The sequence below is a fragment of the Pristiophorus japonicus genome, chromosome 3 (genome assembly GCF_044704955.1).
Source record: "Pristiophorus japonicus isolate sPriJap1 chromosome 3, sPriJap1.hap1, whole genome shotgun sequence".
Taxonomy (NCBI): domain Eukaryota; kingdom Metazoa; phylum Chordata; class Chondrichthyes; family Pristiophoridae; genus Pristiophorus; species Pristiophorus japonicus.
In genome coordinates, this window is record NC_091979.1 from 218,636,476 (window position 1) to 218,658,172 (window position 21,697).

Below are 21,697 nucleotides of genomic sequence, written 5' to 3' on the forward strand. Positions count from 1 at the left end.
CTCAGATTCCAAGGGGGTTCCCTACAAACCCGCTTATCACGCCTCCTGTTGGCCTATAGATCCCGACCACACTCGCTCACAGGGGTTCCACCCGCAGAGCTACTAATGAAAAGGACGCTCAAAACCCGATTCTCCCTTATACACCCCACCATGAAAGAAATTGTCGAGAGCAGGCGCCAGTCACAATATCACTACCATGACAGGAATGCGAGGGCGCGATGTATTGATGTAAATGATCCTGTTTTTGTCCTCAACTACGCTGCAGGGCCCAAATGGCTCGCAGGCACTGTGGTTGCCAAAGAGGGAAATAGGATTCTGGTAGTTAAACTTACCAATGGACAAATCTGCCGCAAACATGTGAATCAAACAAAAAGGAGGTTCAGCAGCCCCATAGAAGAAGCAGAGGAAGAACACGATATAGAGTTCACTCCACCACAGGTGACCGAACACCGGAACCAAAGGGAGGAGAGCCCAGTCACTGTGGGCAGTCTGGACAGGCCTGAGGCACTGCAAACAGCAGACACTCAGGCCAGCGCCCAACAACCGGAGCCGCAACTCAGACACTCTACAAGGGAGCATAAACCACCAGAGAGACTCAACCTGTGATCCCAATAAGACTTTGTGGGGAGGAGATGATGTCATGTATTCAACCAGCATTGTAACCCATGTATAAACTGACCTAAGTTGTACACCGTGAGAACACTGACCACTAGGTGGGAGACACTCCTAACCTGGACCTTCAGGTATAAAAGGGGAAGCTCCACCCACCTTCATCACTTGAGTGCTAAGGAATAAAGGACAGGTCACAGACTGACCTTCTCTGAAGCATGGGCCTCGTGTGCATTTATACTGTGTAGTAAGGACGTATCAGGAATGTACCTCAACTGTACCTGAACTATTTCCTCTTTAAAGGCAGCCTATTGTTCCATTACAGTTTTGCCTGCCAATCTTTGATTCCACTTTACCTGGGCCAGATCCTTTCTCATCTCACTGAAATTGGTCACCCTCCAGTTAAACATTTTTACTTTAGATTGCTCCCTGTCCTTTTCCATAGCTAATCTAAACCTTATGATACTATGATCACTGTTCGCTAAATGTTCACCGACTTCATTCCCCAGAACCAGATCCAGCAATGCCTCCTGCCTCATTGGGTCAAAAACATACTGATCAAGAAAGTTCTCCTGAACGCACTTCAGAAATTCTTACCCTTCTCTGCCCTTTACACTATTATGATCCCAGTCTATATTAGGATAGTTAAAGTCCCCCATTATCACTACTCGATAGTCCTTGCACCTCTCTGTAAATTATCTGCAAATTCTTTCCCACTATTTGGTGATCTAAAGAATACACCTAGTATGGTAATGGCACCTCTATTATTTCTTAACGCTAGCCATATAGATTCTGTGCTTGACCTCCAGGACATCCTCTCTCTTCAGCACTGTAACATTCTCCTTAACCACCTCCTATCTTATACACCTTATAACCAGGAATATTTAATATCCAATCCTGCCCTTTTTTGAGCGAGGTCTCAGTTATTGCCACAACATCATATTCCCATGTGGCTATCTGTGCCTGCAGCTCACTTACCTTGTTTACTACGCTTCGTGCGTTCACATACATACACTGTAAACCCATCTTTGACCATGTTGTATTCTCTCATAGTTGGACCTGCATGCTAATACCTTACTATTTATTCATCATCATAGGCAGTCCCTCAAACGAGGATGACTTGCTTCCACACCAAAAGGGATGAGTTCACAGATGTTTGAAATGAAGGACCCAATATTCCAGTCCTGAACTCCAGGGATGGAAGATGCCTGTGTGTGGATTTTTTTAACGTGTGGTGACCGTTGCACACCAGCCACCACACGGCTTGACAGTTCTTTATTACTTCGGTGCTCTCTGCATCTTCCAATTCCTTTGAGCTCTTTATTTCCCCTTTTCCCCTGGTGCCCATCCCCCTGCTAAATTAGTTTAAACCCTCCCCAACAGCACTAGAAAACCGCCCCGCGGGGATATTGGTTCCGGCCTTGTTGAAGTGCAACCTGTACAGCCTGTACAGGTCCCACGTCCCCCCAGAACTGGTCCCAATGCCCCAGGAATCTAAAGCTGTCCCTCCTGCACCATCTCTCCAGCCACGCAGTGATATCCTTGACCCTGGCATCAGGGTGGCAACATACCATCTTGGAGTCACGTCTGTGGCCACAGAAACATTTGTCTGCCCCCCTAACTATCAAATCCCCTACCACTATTGCACTCCCACTCTTCTTCCTGCCCCCCTGTACAGCTGAGGCACCTTTGTGCCGTGGACTTGGCTCTGGCTGTACTGCCCAGAGGAACCAGTACTCAGAACCGAATATGATTGGAGAGCGAGATGCACTCAGTGGACTCCTGCACTTCCTGCCTGATCCTCCTTTTCTGTCTGGCGGTCACCCATTCCCTCTGCCTGCACACTCCTTATCTGTGGCGTGACCATCTCTTGAAACGTGTTATCCATGAAGTTCCACAACTGCTGCTCAAGCTCTGAAACCTGAAGCTGGAGCTCCTCCAGCTCATGACATATTTGTCCAGGACATGGGAAACATCCTGGATTTCCCAAATGTCACAGGATGTGCACTCCGTGGGTGTTAGCTGCCCTGCCATGCCTTTATTTATTCGACGATGAACTACTTTACAGAAACTTAAGACTAAAATGTATCTAATTCAAGTTATTAATATATATTATTAACAGTTACTAATTTAATATAGCATTAACAGTTACTACTCTGCTAGCTCGTGATTTATCCTGGACCAGCTCTTTAACCCCGGCTCCTAACTTGAGGAACAAAAAAACTGTGTGACCTTTACCAACCAATCAGTTACCAGCAATCCTGTGACATCACTCCTTGATTTTTTTTCTCTCGACGCTGCTGTTGGTTTATAGTCTGCTGCCTCTTCGCTGCCGTCTCCCCTCAGGTCCGTGCAGTGCTCAGCCTCCTGCTCTGTTTATATTCTGCTGTCTCCTCACTGCCATCTTCCCTCAGGTCTGTCTTTTTGATTAGGTAACAGAGAGGGTTGATGAGGGCAATGCTGTTGATGTTGTGTACATGGACTTCCAAAAGACGTTTGATAAAGTGCCACATAATAGGTTTGCCAGCAAAATTGAAGCCCATGGAATAAATGGGGCAGTGGTAGCATGGGAAAAAAAAGCTAAGTAACAGGAAACAGAGAGTAGTGTCTTTCTCCTTTCAGTGCTTGTTAAGAATCTGTTCTTTCTGAACACTCTCCAGTTCCTACGAAGGGCCATCAACCCGAAACGTTAGCTTTGCTTCCTTTCACAGATGCTGCCTGACCCGCTGAGATTTCCAGCATTTTCTGTTTTTATTCCAGATTCCAGCATCCATCGTATTTTGCTTTTGTATTAGAGCTGAATGGCTGTTTACCGGACTGGAGGAAGGTATACAGTAGTGTTCCCCAGGGGTCGGTAGCAGGGCCACTTCTTTTTTTGATATATATTAATGACTTAGACTTGGATGTACAGGGTACAATTTCAAAATTTGTAGATGACACAAAACTTGGAAGTATAGTGAACAGTGAGGAGGATAGTGATAGATTTCAAGAGAACATAGACAGGCTGGTGAAATGGGCGGATGTGTGGCAGATTAAATTTAACGCAGAAAAGTGCGAAGTGATACATTTTGGTAGGGTGAACGAGGAGAGGCAATATAAACTAAAGGGTACAATTCTGAACAGAGAGACCTGGAGATATTTGTGCACAAATAGTTAAAGTTAGCAGGGCAGGTTGAGAAAGCAGTTAAAAAGGCTTATGGGATCCTGGGCTTCATAAATAGAAGCATAGATTTCAAAAGCAAGGAAGTTATGATGAACCTTTGTAAAACACTAGTTCGGCCTTAACTGGAGTATTGTGTCTAATTCTGGGCATCGCATTTTAGGAAGGATGCAAAGGCCTTAGAGAGGGTGCAGAAAAGATTTACAAGCATGATTCCAGCGGTGACGGACTTCAGTTATATGGATAAACTGGAAAAACTGTGGTTGTTCTCCTTAGAGCAGAAAAGGTTGAGAGGAGATTTGATTGAGATGTTCAAAATCATGAGAGGTCTAGACAGAGTAGATAGAAACTGTTTCCATTGGTGAAGGGGTCGAGAACCAGAGGACACACATTTAAAGTGATTGGCAGAAGAACCAAAGGCAACATGAGAAAAAACTTCTTTACACAGCGAGTGGTTAGGATTTGGAATGCACTGCCTGAGAGGGTGCTGGAGGCAGATTAAATCATGGCTTTCAAAAGGGAATTGCATAAGTACCTGAAGGAAAAACATTTGCAGGGTTATGGGGAAAGGGTGGGAAGTGGGACTAGCTGAAGTGCTCTTGTAGAGAGCTGGCATGGGCTTGACGGGCCGAATGGCCTCCTTCTATGCTATAACCAGTCTATGATTTGTCCGGCACAGACACGATGGGCTGAATAGCCTCCTTCTGTGCCATAAATTTCTATGATTCTATGATTCCATTTCAGCACCTGCTCCAGCCAGACCGCACCTCCCCTTTAAGAGCTGCAGACTGGCTTTACCTTGTGCATCCTCGCACGAACCTCGGCCTCCTGCTGAGGTGTTCAGCCAGTCAATAGCATGTTTAGTGTTGCCTCAATGCTGCAATCACTATAATAAGTGGGCAGCTCAAAGTTTGTGTGGTGTTTGCAACAGAAGCAATGGGTGCAGGTTAATTGCGCATTGCAATCCCTGAGCCCGTTTTCTGGAGTTACCGAATTTAGTCCCCCTCCCCCGGCTGTAGCAGTATCATTTCTTGCACCAGGTTTTGCTCACCCATCACTTCTGTCCTTGTTGACCTACATTGGAACTTGGTCACCCAATGTCTCAAATTTAAAATTCGCATCTTCAAGTTTAAATCCCTTCATAGCCTCCCTTTCCCTCAAACTTTTTCTTAACTCCCTCTCTCAGTTTCTCTCAATGCCCCCTCTCAGCCTGCCTCTCTTCAAAATCTCATATCTCTCTCTGACACCTTCTCTCCCTCAAACCCTTTTTATCTCTTTAAAACCTCCTTTCTCAATACTCTGGCGGTGAAATTTGGGAGCGCCCCATTTGGGGTGGTAACCTTTATGAAGCGGGACTTCTTGTGCCCGGCGCTGAGGTCCCAGCCTGCGACCTAAATTGGGGTCACCACCCCAACAGAACATGGAGCGCAGTGTCGGGTCGGCTCGGGGTCACATCCTCTCCGCATAGTGTTCTTGCGATCCCAGGGCCCTCCCCATCCGTTAAAGGGTTTTCAGGGACCTACATGTTGCGTATAAATAACTCAATAGGCTTAGTATCATGAACTCAATCAGGTGTGACCTGATTCTACTTTATTAGCTCTCAAAGTGAGGATTAAACATGGAGGCTTTCTTAATATACAAGGGCTGCACATGTGTGTCTGTGGCCCAATGATCTCTGACGGTCACTCCTCCTGGTGGCAGGTAAACCCAGGCATACATACATTACATCATTCGCCCCAAGATCTTGGTATTATTCCTATTTACAAATTGAGATGATCCGGGGCTTTCTGCTCCCTAGTTGATCGTCTCAGTTCAATTTCAGATCTGGATGAGCTCTCCAAGTCATTCATGACTTGAGGCTGGGTAGCCGATCTAATAGGAGTGGCAGTGTCCATGTCGGGGATTGAAGGTCCAAATTCATTGACAACAGCAGGGTCTTCTGACGGCTGAATATGAATCAGCTGGTCATTGATGGTGTCTTCTTCAAGCTGTTCTGGCTCGTCTGTGTGCCGCAATTTTGTCTAATCAATGTGCCTCCTGCATGTTTGCCTGTTAGTGAGCCTGACACTGTTGTCCTCCTTGGCCGTAACAGTGCCAGTGACCCACTTGGGGCCTTGACCATAATTTAGCACATACACAGGATCATTAATAGAGAGGTCGTGTGACACGGCAGTGCAATCATGATACCACTGCTGATGTTGACGCCTGTTTTCGACGTGATCATTAAGATCAGGGTGGACAAGCGAGAGCCTGGTCTTGAGACCTCTCTTCATCAACAGTTCAGCAGGGCGGACCCTGGTAAGCGTGTGGGGTCTCGTCGGGTAACATAGCAGTATGTGTGGCAAGTGAGTCTGCAAAGAACCATGAGTTACGCATTTCAGGCTCTGTTTGATGGTTTGGATGGCCGGCTCCGCTTGACCATTGGACGCGGGTTTGAATGGTGTTGACCTTACGTGCTTGATACCACTGAGTCTCATAAACTCTTGCAACTCCAAACTCGTGAAGCATGATCCGTTGTCGCTCACAACGATGTCGGGCAGACCATGAGTGGTGAACATGGCACGAAGGCTCTCAATGGTGGCTGTGGATGTGCTGGACGACATGATTACAGATTCTATCCACTTGGAATACACATCCACCACCGCCAAAAACATTTTGCCCAGGAAAGGACCCGCATAGTCGATGTGGATCCTTGACCATGGTTTGGATGGCCACGACCACAGAGCGGAGATTCCACTGGTGCATTGCTTAACTGCATGAAAGTGTTGCATTGATGCACACATGACTCCAAATCAGAGTCAATGCCAGGCCACCAAACGTGAGACCTGGCAATGGCCTTCATCATCACAATACCGGGATCGGTACTGTGTAAATCCGTACAACTCTCTCCCTGCCTTTCTTGGGCATAACAACACGATTACCCCATAGCAAACAATCAGATTGAATGGATAGTTCGTCTTTGCAACGGTTGTAAGGTTTAGTCTCATCACACACTTCCCTGGGAATGGCCGACCAATCATCACTAAGGACACAATGTTTTATAACCGATAAGATCGGATCCTGGCTGGTCCAGGTCCTAACTTGTTGAGCAGTGACAGTCACTCTCAAAGGCATCCATGACCAACAGTAGGTCTGCGGGCTGTGGCTTTTCCACCTCCGGCATGGGCAACGGTAAATGACTCAATGCATCGGCACAATTCTCGGTGCCAGGTCTATGGCGAATGACATAATCATAGGCAGATAATGTCAGCGCCCACCTCTGGAAGCGAGATGACGCATTGGTATTGACACCTCTATGCTCTGAAAACAAAGATATGAGTGGCTTGTGATCGGTTTCAAACTCGAAATGAAGCCCAAACAGATACTGGTGCATTTTTTTTAACCTCATATATGCAGGCTAAAGCTTCTTTTTCTACCATGCCGTAGGCTCTTTCCCCTTTAGACATGCTTCTCGATGTGTACGCAACAGGTTATAGTTTGCCCGACTCATTGGATTGTTGGAGCATGCAACCAACCCCATTTGATGAAGCGTCGCAGGCCAATACTAAACACTTGTAAGAGTCATAATGTACCAGCAATTTGTTGGAACAAAGCAGATTTCTAGCCTTCGCGAAGGCCCTGTCTTGAGATACACCCCAAACCCAGTTATCGCCTTTTCTGAGCAGCATGTGCAGTGGCTCTAATAATGTGCTCAATTTAGGTAAGAAATTATTGAAGTAGTTGAGAAGACCAAGGAACGAACGCAGCTCCATCACATTTTGGGGTCTGGGTGCATTTTTGATGGCCTCTGTTTTCGAGTCCGTAGGCTTGATGCCGTCTGCAGCAATCTTCCTTCCCAGGAATTCAACTTCCAGTGCCATAAAGATGCACTTTGAACGTTTCAGCCTGAGCCCCATTTTGCCCAGACGACGTAGAACCTCTTCCAGGTGTTCAGGTGTTCGGCAGTGTCATGACCTGTGACCAGGATGTTGTCTTTGAACACCACAGTTCTATGGACAGACTTCAGTAAACTCTCCATGTTTCTCTGAAATATGGCTGAAGCCGAGCGACTTCTGAAAGGACACCTGTTGTAAATGAACAGCCCTTTATGCGTATTGATGCACGTAAGTTTCTTCGACAATTTGACAAGCTCCTCTGTCATATAGGTCGATGTCAGATCCAATTTGCTGAATGACTTTCCCCCGGTGAGAATTGCAAACAGGTCATCGGCCTTTGGTAATGGGTATTGATCCTGTTTCGAAACTTGGTTGATCGTAACCTTGTAGTCTCCACAAATCCTAACAGTGCCATCAATCTTCAGCACAGGAACAACGGGACTAGCCCATTCGTTAAATTCGACCAGTGAAATGATCCCTTCACATTGGAGTCTGTCCAGTTTGATTTCGCCCTTTGCGGCTTTATGATGGATGGGTCTTGCATCCAAGTCCAAGTGGATCTGCACCTTGGCTCTTGTGAAGTTGCCGATGCCTGGTTCAAATAGTGAGGGAAATTTGCTCAACACTTGAGCACACGAAGCATCATCCACCGATCACAAAGCTTTAATATCGTTCCAGTTCCACTTTAATTTTTTGAGCCAACTCCTGCCGAACAGCTTTGGACCATTGTCTGGAACGATCCACAGCGATAGATCATGAACCGCCCCATCGTACGCCACCTTAACTGCTGCACTGCCAATCACTGGTATGAGCTCTTTGGTGTAGGTAAGCAATTTTGCATTTACTGGACTCAGCTTGGGTTTCACGGCCTTGGTATCCCACAGCTTTTCGAAAGTCCTCTGGCTCATAATTGACTGACTCGCACCCGTGTCTAATTTCATAGATACCGGCACGCCATTCAATTTTACTTCAATCATTATCGGTTGGCTCTTTGTCAGGAACAAATGTACACTATACACTTCCTCCTCGGGTATCTCGGGTTGCATTGCCGGATCAGCTCCGGATCGGTCATCTTCATCCACGTGGTGTGTCGCAGCAGGCTTGCTGAGCTGCGGACACATCCACTGAAGGTGCCCCATTTTCACACAGCCTCTACAAATATACTGTCTGAAATGGCACTGATGAGGTCAATGATTGCCCCCACAATGCCGAAAGGGTGAAATCAGATTTGTGCCCAATGGCGAACTTCGAGCAGCTACAGGTTTCGCAAGCACAGTCGGGTAGGCCTTGCCAGGTGCAGCTCTGCCAGCCGAAGACACAATCTGGTGCACAGTACTTGCTGAGGAGTTCCGACTCTGCGAGGATATCTGCTTTGTACTATCGACCGTGGTCAGGCAAGCCTGGGCGATTGTGATGGCCCTGCTCAAATCCAGCGTCTCCGCAGCCAGTAGCTTCCGCAGGATCACCTCGTGGTTTATGCCTATTACAAAGACGTTGTGCAGCATGTCTTCCAATGCGGTTCCAAACTTACATGGTCCAGCGAGACGTCTCAGGTCAGCAACAAATTCTGCCACGTCCTGGCCCTCAGAACGAACATGCTTGTAAAAGCAATATCTCGAGATAATGATGCCTTCTTTAGGTTTGAGATGGTCCTGAATCAGAGCACACAATTCCTCAGTACATGGGAGGGGACAGTGTATGCCCCCTGTGGTCTCAGTACATGGGACGGGGCAGTCTGTGCCCCCTGGGGTCTCAGTACATGGGAGGGGGCAGTCTGTGCCCCCTGGGGTCTCAGTACATGGGAGGGGGCAGTCTGTGCTTTCTGGGGTCTCAGTACATGGGAGGGGACAGTGTGTGCCCCCTGTGGTCTCAGTACATGGGACAGGGCAGTCTGTGCTCTTTGGGGTCTCAGTACATGGGAGGGGGCAGTCTATGCTCCCCTGGGGTCTCACTACATGGGAGGGGGCAGTCTGTGCTTCCTGGGGTCTCAGTACATGGGAGGGGACAGTGTGTGCCCCCTGGGTTCTCAGAACTTAAGGAAGTGGCCCTAGAAATAGTGGATGTATTGGTGATCATTTTCCAACAGTCTATCGACTCGGGATCAGTTCCTCTGGACTGGATGGTAGGTAATGTAACACCACTTTTTAAAAAGGGAGGGAGAGAGAAAGCAGGTGATTATAGACCGGTTAGCCTGACATCAGTGGTGGGGAAAATGTTTGAATCAATTATTAAGGATGAAATAGCAGCGCATTTGGAAAGCAGTGACAGGATCGGTCCAAGTCAGCATGGATTTATGAAAGGGAAATCATGCTTGAAAATTCTTCTGGAATTTTTGAGGATGTAACTAGTAGAGTGGACAAGGGAGAACCAGTGGATGTGGTGTATTTGGACTTGCAAAAGGCTTTTAACAAGGTCCCACACAAGAGATTGGTGCGCAAAATCAAAGCACATGGTATTGGGGGCAATATACTGACGTGGATAGAGAACTGGTTGGCAGACAGGAAGCAGAGAGTCGGGATAAACGTGTCCTTTTCAGAATGGCAGGCAGTGACTAGTGGAGTGCCACAGGGCTCAGTGCTGGGACCCCAGCTCTTTACAATATACATCAATGATCTGGATGAAGGAATTGAGTGTAATATCTCCAAGTTTGCAGATATTACTAAACTGGGTGGCGGTGTGAGCTGTGAGGGGGTTGCTAAGAGGCTGCAGGGTGACTTAGACAGGTTAGGTGAGTGGGCAAATGCATGGCAGATGCAGTATAATGTGGATAAATGTGAGGTTATCCACTTTGGGGGCATAAACGCAAAGACAGAATATTATCTGAATGGTGGCAGATTAGGAAAAGGGGAGGTGCAACGAGACCTGGCTGTCATGGTTCATCAGTCATTGAAAGTTGGCATACAGGTGCAGCAGGCGGTACAGAAGGCAAATGGTATGTTGGCCTTCATAGCTAGGGGATTTGAGTATAGGAGCAGGGAGGCCTCACCTGGAATATTGTGTTCAATTTTGGTCTCCTAATCTGAGGAAAGACGTTCTTGCTATTGAGGGAGTGCAGCGAAGGTTCACCAGACTGATTCCTGGGATGGCAGGACTGACATATGAGGAGAGACTGGATCAACTGGGCCTTTATACATTGGAGTTTAGAAGGATGAGAGGGGATCTCATAGAAATATACAAGATTCTGATGGGACGGGACAGGTTAGATGCGGGTAGATTGTTCCCGATGTTGGTGAAGTCCAGAACCAGGGGACACAGTCTTAGGATGAGGGGTAGGCCATTTAGGACTGAGATGAGTAGAAACTTCTTGACTCAGAGAGTTGTTAACCTGTGGAATTCCCTGCAGCAGAGAGTTGTTGATGCCAGTTCATTGGATATATTCAAGAGGGAGTTAGATATGGCCCTTGCGGCTAAAGGGATCAAGGGGTATGGAGAGAAAGCAGGAAAGGGGTGCTGAGGGAATGATCAGCCATGATCTTATCGAATGGTGGTGCAGGCTCGAGGGGCCGAATGGCCTGCTCCTGCACCTGTTTTCTATGTTTCTGTGTTTCTCATAGGTCTTTTCCATTGGACGTGCAGGTGCGAGTGGATTCTTTATGAGGCCATAGATTTTTGGATCACAAACCATGAGGAAAACTGCCCTGCGTCTAACTGCGCCAGCGTCTTCATCCATCTTGTTGGCCACGAAGTACTGGTCAAGGTGATCTGTAAAATCCTCCAAGTCTTCTCCCTCCACGAATCACTCCATGATTCCAACGGTGCTCATTTTCTTGTGTGTGAAAGTTCATATTGTGTCTCGTCGCAAAATGTTGCGTATGCAATAACTCAATAGGCTTAGTACCGTGAACTCAATCAGGTGCGACCTGACTCTACTTTATTAGCTCTCTAAGTGAGGATTAAACATGGAGGCTTTCTTTACATACAAGGGCTACACGTATGTGTCTGTGGCCCAATGACCTCCGACGGTCGCTCCCCCTGGTGACAGGTAAACCCAGGCATACATACATTACACTACTCTAGGCCATTGGGGATGCAGGGTGTTGTGGCCGCAGACCGGCACCGAAACGGACTGCACGATTGTGGCACGGACCCCACGAGAATCGACATGAAGGCCGGACCGGTAAGTTGGAGGGTAGCCCAAAATGGCGTCGCGTACCTCCTCTTTAAATTTCGCCCCGCGAATGGAGTGCGTCTCAGGTCCTGACCTACTAGGTTGGCGTTGACATCTCCCACAGCAGCCTCACGGAGCGCTGCCCAATTTGTGCTGCGAGGCAAAAACGAGTCAGCGCATGGCGAAAAGGGATCGCCAGGCATGGCGATGATATCATCGCCAGAGGCGCATTGACCCGGGGGCGCTAACGGGAGGCGCACAGCAGGGGAATTTTACCTCTTCTCTCTCTTAACCACCTCTCCCCAACTCCCCTTTGCACTCCCCATCCCTCTCAATTCCCTGTCTCTCAACCCCTCTCTCTTTCTCTATCTGTTTTTTTCTCTCTGTTCATAGGTGTTAGAAATTAGAATCTCTGATTTAAAGGTGTAAATTATTAGCAATTGCCTTTTCTAACTACCAACCAAACACTGGTGAGATAATTAGCTGGCTTTAAAATCCAATTAAAAAAAACTGAACTACCTGTAAATGAAGACCCTCTCTCCCCAACTCTTGTATCCTCAACAGCCCTCTGGTGGTGAAATTGGTCTTTGGCAGTAATGCAAATTGGGCGATGCTGAATTAGCAGCTCACTTTAGCCTGATTTTCTTTTCCATTAAAAAATGGATTGCCAATTCATTATCACCCATTTTGCACTACCTTAAAGACAAATTTCAGCCCCTTTCTTTCTGACCAGTCTCTCTTCTCTCTCAGCTTAATACACTTTATGAAATTTATAGATTATCAAATAAAATCTGCAACAGCTATGTAATTAGTTCATTTCAAAATTATTTAAAGTAAAGCTACTGTGAAGAAAATGCTAGAAGATAAAGAAAAATATTCAATTCGTACAGTGGACTAAACAGTACTGATGAATTTTAGGAAATTAAGCAGACTGTACATACTCAGACTGCACAATCAAATTCAGCACACAGCATCACAACTCTGGGCAAAAATATTACTTTCAAGCCCAGGAATTTAGGAAAGGCTGAAGCCCTCAAGTAAAAGCTTTAATAATGATATTAAAAAAACATAAAAACATTGGATACACTTCATCATATTATTGTGTTTTCTTAAAAAAAAGCACTTGAAAATGTTTGTTTGTTTGTTTAAGCCCCATTTTGGATGTTAAAAAAATCCAGTTACTGATAAAAAATGGTGAATGAAAATAAATTTCAGAAAGCATTTTAAGTGATTCGTGTGAATCTGCTGGCCAGATTTTGCAATCAGAGTGATGAGTTTACACAGCATGACCTATTTTAAGCTTGGACAAATAAATTTACAATGGGAAAAGTTGCCACAAAAATAGTGACAAATCGTGACAACAGTAAATGAGGTTTTGCCGACAAGCAGTACACAGATGCACAGATGCAAATTTGCATAGGGTAAATATGATCAGAGAGTTAAACACGTGGCTCAAAGACTGGTGTGGGAGAAATGGGTTTTGGTCCGTGGGACATGGGCACCAGTACTGGAGTAAGAGGGAGATGTTCTGTTAGGATGGGCTCCACATAGACCGTGCTGGGACTCGGGTCCTGGCGAAGCGAATAACTAGGGCTGTAGAGAGTGCTTTAAAATAATTATTGGGGGGGAGGGCTCAAGTGAACGAAAATTTAAAAAGTCAAAGAATAAGGAGAAGGCAATAGAGCAGGGTAGCACTGGGGAAATGAAAACCAGAGCGTGACAGGAAGGGACAGAGCGTATAAACATAAAAGTGAATCAAAAAATGGGGTCAAAGCAGTAAAAAATCATTAAAAAAACAAATTTAAAAGCTCTTTATTTGAATGCATGCAGCATTCATAACAAAATAGATGAGTTGATGGCACAATTAGATACAAATGGTATAGCCATTACAGATTCAACTTTCTCATCCACCAATTGAATTTGAAATTTAACCATGTTATGGTCACTCATTCCTAGAGTATCTTTTATTGTCCAATCAATATGAATGTTAAAATCATCCATGCAAGGCGACCAAGGCTGGGAACTAAATATTCAGGGGTATTTGATAATTCGGAAGGACAGACAGAAAGGAAAAGGAGGTGGGGTAGCTCTGTTAATAAAGGATGAGATCAGTGCGTTAGTGAGCAACTATATTGGCTCAGAAGATCAAGATATTGAATCAGTTTGGGTGGAGATAAGGAATAATAAGGGGAAAAAGTCACTGGTGGGCATAGTCTATAGGCCCCCTAACAATAGCTACACTGTTGGACGGAGTTTAAATCAAGAAATAATGGAGGCTTGTAAAAATGGAACGGCAATAATCATGGGTGATTTGAACATTCATATTGATTGGATGAAGCAAATTAGCCAGGGTAGCCTTGAGGAAGAGTTCATTAAGTGTATCCGGGATAGTTTCCTTGAACAATACATTGGGGAACCAACCAGGGAGCAGGCTATCTTAGATCTGGGACTATGTAATGAGACAGGATTACAGAACGATCTCGTAATAAAAGATACTCTAGGAGTGAGTGACCATAACATGGTTGAATTTCAAATTCAGTTGGAGGGTGGGAAAGTTGAATCTCTAACCAGGGTCCTAAACTTAAATAAAAGGAGACTACAAAGGTATGAAGGCAGAGTGGCTAAAGTGGACTGGGAAAATAGATTAAAGAGTGGGATGGTTGATGAACAGTCACAGACATTTAAGGAGATATTTCATAACTCTCAACAAAAATATATCCCAATGAGAAGGAAAGGCTGTAAGAGAAGGGATAACCATCCGTGGCTAACTAAGTAAATAAGGGATGGTATCAAATTGAAAACAAGGGTGTACAATGTGGCCAAGACTAGTGGGAGGTCAGAAGATTGGGAAACTTTTAAAAGCCAGCAAAGAATGACTAAAAAAATAATAGAGAGGGAAGATAGTTTATGAAAGTAAACTAGCACAAAATATAAAAACAGATAGTAAGAGTTTCTACAGGTACATAAAAAGGAAAAGAGTGGCTAAAATAAATGTTAGTCCCCTAGAGGATGAGACTGGGGAATTAATAATGGGAAACAGGGAAATGGCAGAGATTTTGAACAAATATTTTGTATCGATCTTCATGGTAGAAGACACTAAAAACAATAGGGGATAATCAACGGCCAAACTATCACTAAAGAAGTAGTACTCGTTAATAATGGGACCAAAGGTGGACAGGCCCCCTGGACCTGATGGCTTGCATCCTAGGGTCCTAAAAGAAGTGGCTGCAGAGATAGTGGATACATTGGTTGTAAACTACCAAAATTCTCTGGATTCTGGAGAGGTCCCAGCAGATTGGAAAACTGCAAATGTAACTCCCCTATTTAAAAAAGGAGGCAGACAGAAAACAGGAAACTATAAACCAGTTCGCCTAACATCTGTCGTTGGGAAAATGCTGGAGTCCATTATTAAGGAAGCAGTAGCAGGCCATTTGGAAAAACATAATTTAATCAAGCAGAGTAAGCATGGTTTTATGAAAGGGAAATCATGCTTGACACATTTTTTGGAGTTCTTTGAGGATGTAACGAGCAGAGTGGATAATGGGGAATCAGTGGATGTGAAGTTATTGAATGTCCAGAAAGCATTCGATAAGATGCCACATAAAAGGTTACTGCACAAGATAAAAGTTCATGGGATTGGGGGTAATATTAGCATGGATTGAGCATTGGCTAGCTAACAGAAAACAGAGAGTCGGGATAAACGGGTAATTTTCCTGTTGGCAAACAGTAACTGGTGTGGTGCCACAGGGATTGATGCTAGGGCCTCAACTATTTACAATCTATATTAATGACTTGGATGAAGGGACCAAGTGTAATGTAGCCAAGTTTGCTGATGATACAAAAATGGATGGGAAAGCAAATTATGAGGAGGACACAAAAAGTCTGCAAAGGGATATAGACAGACTAAGTGAGTGGGCAAATATTTGGCCGATGGATTATAATGTCGTAAAAAGTGAGGTTATCCACTTTGGCAGGAAAAATAGAAAAGCAAATTATAATTTAAATAGAGAAATGTTACAAAGTGCTTTAGTACAGAGGGACCTGGGGGTCCTTGTGCACGAAACACAAAAAGTTAGTATGCAGGTACAGAAAGTAATCAGGAAGACAAATAGAATGTTGGCCTTTATTGCAAGGGGGATAGAGTATAAAAGCAGAGAAGTCCTGCTACAACTGTACAGGGTATTGGTGAGTACACCTAGAGTACTGCGTGCAGTTTTGGTCTCCGTATTTAAGGAAGGATAAACTTGCATTGGAGGCTGTCCAGAGAAGGTTCACTAGGTTGATTCTGGAATTGAGGGGGTTGACTTATGAAGATAGGTTGAGTAGGTTGGGACTATACTCATTGGCGTTCAGAAGAATGAGAGGTGATCTTATCGAAACATATAAGATAATGAGAGGGCTCGACAAGTTGGATGCAGAGAGGATATTTCTCTCAGAGGGTTGTAAATCTGTGGAATTCTCTGCCCCAGAGAGCTGTGGAGTCATTGAATATATTTAAGGTGGAGATAGACAGATTTTTGATAAAGCAATAAAGGGTTATGGGAAGCGGGCAGTGAAGTGGAACTGTGTCCATGATCAGATCAGCCATGATCTTATTAAATGGCGGAGCAGGCTCGAGGGGCCAGGAAATCTACTCCTGCTCCTATTTCTTATGTTTCTTATGTTTATGTAAGGTTTTTAATAAGATACAAGTCAATCTTATGTGTATTGCATTTGGTGAGATATGACTACATGTAGTCTTCAGATGATGTGGGGTTAGAAGTCATAAATGATGTACTTATTTAATATTTCTATTCTAATTCTTTTATAATGGAAACTGCTAAAATACACTTGTACTGTAACTACACGCTTCTATCAGTGGTGGTGTTGTAAAGCCCACATTTGCAGAAGCTGAAATGTTTACAGAGGCAGTTTCCATTTTGAATATGGATATAGGAATTTATAATGGTCAAAATTGGCAGGAAATGCAAGGAAATTAAAGATTTTTAATATATTATGGATGGACGGATGAGGATTCAACCTCTTTTGGGGTTCTGCTATATTCCTTCCATAACTCCAGCAGGAGTCTGACTGAATTGATTAGAAAACGGCAGGGAGCAGGTTGAGCTGGGTCCCCACTATTTCCTAGATTTTCTGGTCGGCCTTGCAAGGTCCTGTTCCTCACAAAGCCAATGGCATCAGTCTCCAGTCGTGGGGATTCCCCGTGCCAGGAGCTTCTTCTTCCCTCACTCAATCAGCACCAGGAATATGGCTGAAGCTTGACATGCTGAAAGAAAAAGGAGCTGTACCAAACTCCAGATGGTTATATGTGTACACCATCAGTGTGATCCTGATGAGGGAAGTGGCCTACTCCCCTAAAGACTGACAATTAAAAAAAACTTCTGGATCCACAAAGCAGGCAATGTGGTCTGTGCACCCCTCATGTAAATGGCAGGCAGGTGCCACATTTTTCGAGCTGCATAGGGCAGGTGGGCACCGGAGGTGATCCTGCTTGGCGCGAGCATTCGCGAGCCCGATGCAGATTAGGGTCACTCCCTCAGACCCCGCAAACTTTGGGATTATTGCCCTTGGATCTTTGGGACCCTGACCATTTTCAGATGAAAAACGAAACAATGAACTAACTACAAAACATTGACAATTTCCTTTTCACAATGATGATTTTATCTTTGTACCTGTTTTGAATTCCACTTGAATCAAGTTTTACTCCAAAATAGACTGCACCAAGAAATAATCCCAGGAGACTATTCATAAATATCTGCATTGAAATTACAGAAGCAATGAAAATCCATTTTCAGAAGAGATCTGTACAAAATTCACATATATATTTAACTGGTATTTAAGTTAGTTTGTTTTCAATTCCTCTCACCTCAGCAATAGATGACTGGGGGTTTCGAATAAGATTCTTAAATAACCGGTTACTAACCCAGTAAAGTTGATGTAAGAAAGTTGTTGTATATGTAACTGATTGCATTTGTATTTCTTTCATTTCCCTACCACTTCTGTTTGCTTCTATGTTCTTAAGCATCTCCACTGTCTTTTGATATTGGCTTGATTTCACATAGGCTTCAGCCAGCTTTTCTGCAATACGTTTTTCCTGTTCCACGTCAATGGTAACTGATGTTAAATTTTCTGCAACTGAAAGAATGAGCACCTCCACAAAATTATCAACACATTTCAGTGCCATATTCCTATTGGTACAAGTCAAGTATGGCTTGGTATTAATGATCATTATTTAATGAGAACTTACAATTACATTGTACTTTTAACATAAAACATCCCCAGGTGCTTCACAAATAAAAGAAGCAGGCATCGATCCTTGTGGCATGATTATGAAAAGTGACTTGCTTTTAAGGATGTTTTTAAAACTGGAACGAGGTAGAAAGGTGGTGGGGATTAGGGGAAGCTTTTCAAAGAGTAGGACCTAATCAGTTAAAAGGTCTGCTGCCAAATGTGGAATAAAGGCAAGGAAATGCACAGAAACTGGAGTCGGAGGACCAGAAATGCAGGAGGGGATTTAAGGTTGGATAACATTTTAAATATAGGGTGGGTCCAGGAGGGTGTTGTGGTCCAGGACAATGATTTTAATTTCAATCCACTGGGGAAGGGGTAGCAAACGTAGGTCAGTGAGGATGAAGAGTGAGTAGGGCAAAGTGCAAAGCAGAATGTTGGCTTTTACCTGGCTGCAGGCTTTTAAAGCTTGCAACAGAACTGTATTTCCCTTCCTTCCAATGTTGGTAAACCCATTAGGAATGGCATTACCAATTCCAAGCTGCTCTGCATAGCAAATTAGGGCAGGAGGAAACTGTAGTGGCTTAGCAGCAGATTAATGGTGGGATACAGTATTCAACCTCCATCACTTAGCCACTGAGAGGAGGTTAGCATTTATTGCCCATCCCTAATTGCCCTTGAGAAGATGGTGGTGAGCCGCCTTCTTGAACCGCTGCAGTCCATATGGTGAAGGTACTCCCACAGTGCTATTAAGGAGGGCTTTCCAGGATTTTGAACCAACGACAATGGAGAAATGGCGATATACTTCCACGTCAGGATGGTTTGTGACTTGGAGGGGAACTTGGAAGTGGTGGTGTTCCTATGTGCCTGCTGCACTTGTCCTTCTAGGTGGGTTTGGAATATGCTGCCGAAGAAGCCTTGGCGAGTGGCTGCAGTGCATGTTGTAAATGGTACACACTACAGCCATGGTACATTGAGGGAGTGAATGTTTGAAGTGTTGGAAGGGTGCCAATCAAGCGGGCTGCTTTGACCTGGATGGTGCCGAGGTTCTTGAGTGTCATTGGAGCTGCACTCATCCAGGCAAGTGGAGAGTATTCCATCACACTCCTGACTTTTGCCTTGTAGGTGGTGGAAAGGCTTTGGGGAGTCAGTAGGTGAGACACTTGCTGCAAAATACATAGCTTCTAACTGTTCTTGTTGCCACAATATTTATAACAACATAAGAACAAAAGAAGTAGGAGCAGGAGCAGGCCATTCGGCCCTCGAGCCTGATCTGCCATTCAATAAGATCATGGCTGATCTTCTACCTCAATTCCATTTTCATGCACTATCCCCATATCCCTTAATATCCAAAAATCTATTGATCTCTATCTTGAATATACTCAAAGACTGAACCTCCACAGCCCTCTGGGGTAGAGAATCCCATAGATTCACCATGCTCTGAGTGAAGAAGTTTCTCAGCCATTTATGTGGCTGGTCTAGTTAAGTTTCTGGTCAATGGTGACCCCCAAAATATTGATGGTGGGGGATGGTGCTTTTGGCACGCTCTTCTACACTCCTCATTGAACCACTGTTGGTTCCCTGGCTTGATGGTAATGGGAGAGTGAGGGATATGCCGGGCCATGAGTTTACAGATTGTGGTGGAATACAATTCTGTTGCTGCTGATATCCTACTATGCCTCATGGATGACCAGTTTTGAGCTGCTAGATCTGTTCTGATTCTATTCCATTTAGCATAGTAGTAGTGCCACACAACATGAGGACATGACTTCGTCTCCATAAGGACTGTGCGGTGGTCAATGCTATCATGGACAGATGCATCTGTGACAGGGAGATTGGTGAGGATGAGGTCAAGTAGGTTTTTCCCTCGTGTTGGTTCTTTCACCACCTGCCGCAGGCCCAGTCTGCCAGCTATGTCCTTCAGGCCTCGGTCTACCAAACCACTCTTGGTGATAGATATTAAAATCCCCAACCCAACATTCTGTGCCCTTGCTACTCTCAGTGCTTCTTCCAGATAGTGTTCAACATTAGTGATTCATCAACTGAGGGAGGGCAGTAGGTGTTAATCAGCAGGTTTCCTTGTCCATGCTTGACCTGAAGCCATGAGACTTCATGGGGTCCGGAGTTAATGTTGAGGACTCCCAGGGCCACTCCCTCCTGACTGTATACTACTGTGCCGCCACCCCGGTGGGTCTGTCCTGCTGGTGTGACAGGACATACCCAGGGATGGTGATGGAGGAATCTGGGACTTTGGTTGATTGGTATGATTCTGTTAGTATGACTCTGTCAGGCTGTTGCTTGACTAGTCTGTGGGACAGCTCTCCCAATCTTGGCACAAGTCCCCAGATGTTGGTGAGGAGAACTTTGCGTGGTCACCTGGGCTGGGTGTGCCATTGTCGTGTCCGTAGCTGGTGGCGAGGTCAATGCCGGGTGGTCCATCCGGTTTTATTCTTCTTATTGTAGTGGTTTTTTACAACTGAGTGGCTTGCTAGGCCATTTCAGAGGGCAATTAGCCATTTTGACGTGGGGCTGGAGTCACATATAGGCCAGACCAGGAAAGGACATCAGATTTCTTTCCCTAAAGGGCATTAGTGAATCAGATGGGTTTTTACGACAATCCGATAGTTTCATGATCATTATTATTGATACAAGCTTTTTTAAAATTCCAGATTTATTTAATTAACTGAATTTAAATTCCCCAGCTGCCATGGTGACATTTGAACTCACGTCTCTGGATCATTAGTCCAGGCCTCTGAATTACTAGTCCAATAACATTACCACTATGTACCGTTCCCGATTTCAAGGCTGGGAACACTATAAGAGATCTGTGACAATGGGAGTAATTTTAACTTTCAGCAATGATATAAAGCTGCGATATTGGATTGGCTGCCCTTTATACACCCCGATCCTTTCCATTAACTGCAACCTTTCCGAGTGAGTAGAGGAAATTCCCTCCTTTAATAGTTATTGAACATATTTAAGGTGGGGATAGACAGATTTCTGATCAATAAGGGAGTGAAGGGTTATGGGGAGTGGGCAGGGAAGTGGAGCTGAGCCCAAGATCAGATCAGCCATGATCTTATTAAATGGTGGAGCAGGCTCGAGGGGCCTAATGGCCTACTCCTGCTCCTAATTCTTATGTTCTTATGTTCTTAAGGGAAATATTACCTAGTACCTTGTGCTTGACATTAATAGCTGGTCCCAACTCCTGCAATGGACACCTTAAGTATTTGAGAAACTTGTCCAACAACAACTATTTCTTTCCTGTCTGCTACCTGCTCCATGTGTCTGAATATTTCTTCCCTACTAACTATTTAGTCATGCCTGCATAAAATAATAATGAGCAAATTTTTGTGATTCAATGTATTTAGAAAAAATAAAGTTAGATGATTATTATTTATTCAACTGAGATCATAATGGTAAATCTTTACAAGTTTGCGCTCCTGGTAGTTCTGTGCAGTGATTGCGTGCATAGAGAATTTGAGCAGAGATCAGTGCACCCAATGCATGGCCTGCATAATTTTACGCCCATTGGAACTACTTGTGGAAAATCATATGGGCCACAAATTGAGCATGCTGATCTGTGCAGTCAAATTCCCCATTTCACAGTCAAGTCCAATGAATCCCTGCATTAGGAGAACAAACTCATAAATTTTCCCTTAGTTATATGCTCAAAATGTTAACCATAACATTTGTATTTGTTCTGTAAATGAAAAA

At 44.7% G+C, this 21,697-nt stretch overlaps 1 protein-coding gene across 1 annotated transcript in view; it reads right to left on the bottom strand.

The window, feature by feature from the left end:
* The window catches only part of LOC139255199 (broad substrate specificity ATP-binding cassette transporter ABCG2-like), a 230,621-nt gene that overhangs the window by 130,976 nt on the left and 77,948 nt on the right, over nucleotides 1-21,697 (bottom strand). The window contains exons 7-8 of the mRNA XM_070873890.1: nucleotides 17,619-17,881; nucleotides 17,425-17,507 (exon numbers count right to left, since the gene is read on the bottom strand). Coding sequence (XP_070729991.1) covers nucleotides 17,425-17,507; nucleotides 17,619-17,881 — 346 coding nt within the window. The remainder of the gene's footprint in view (nucleotides 1-17,424; nucleotides 17,508-17,618; nucleotides 17,882-21,697) is intronic.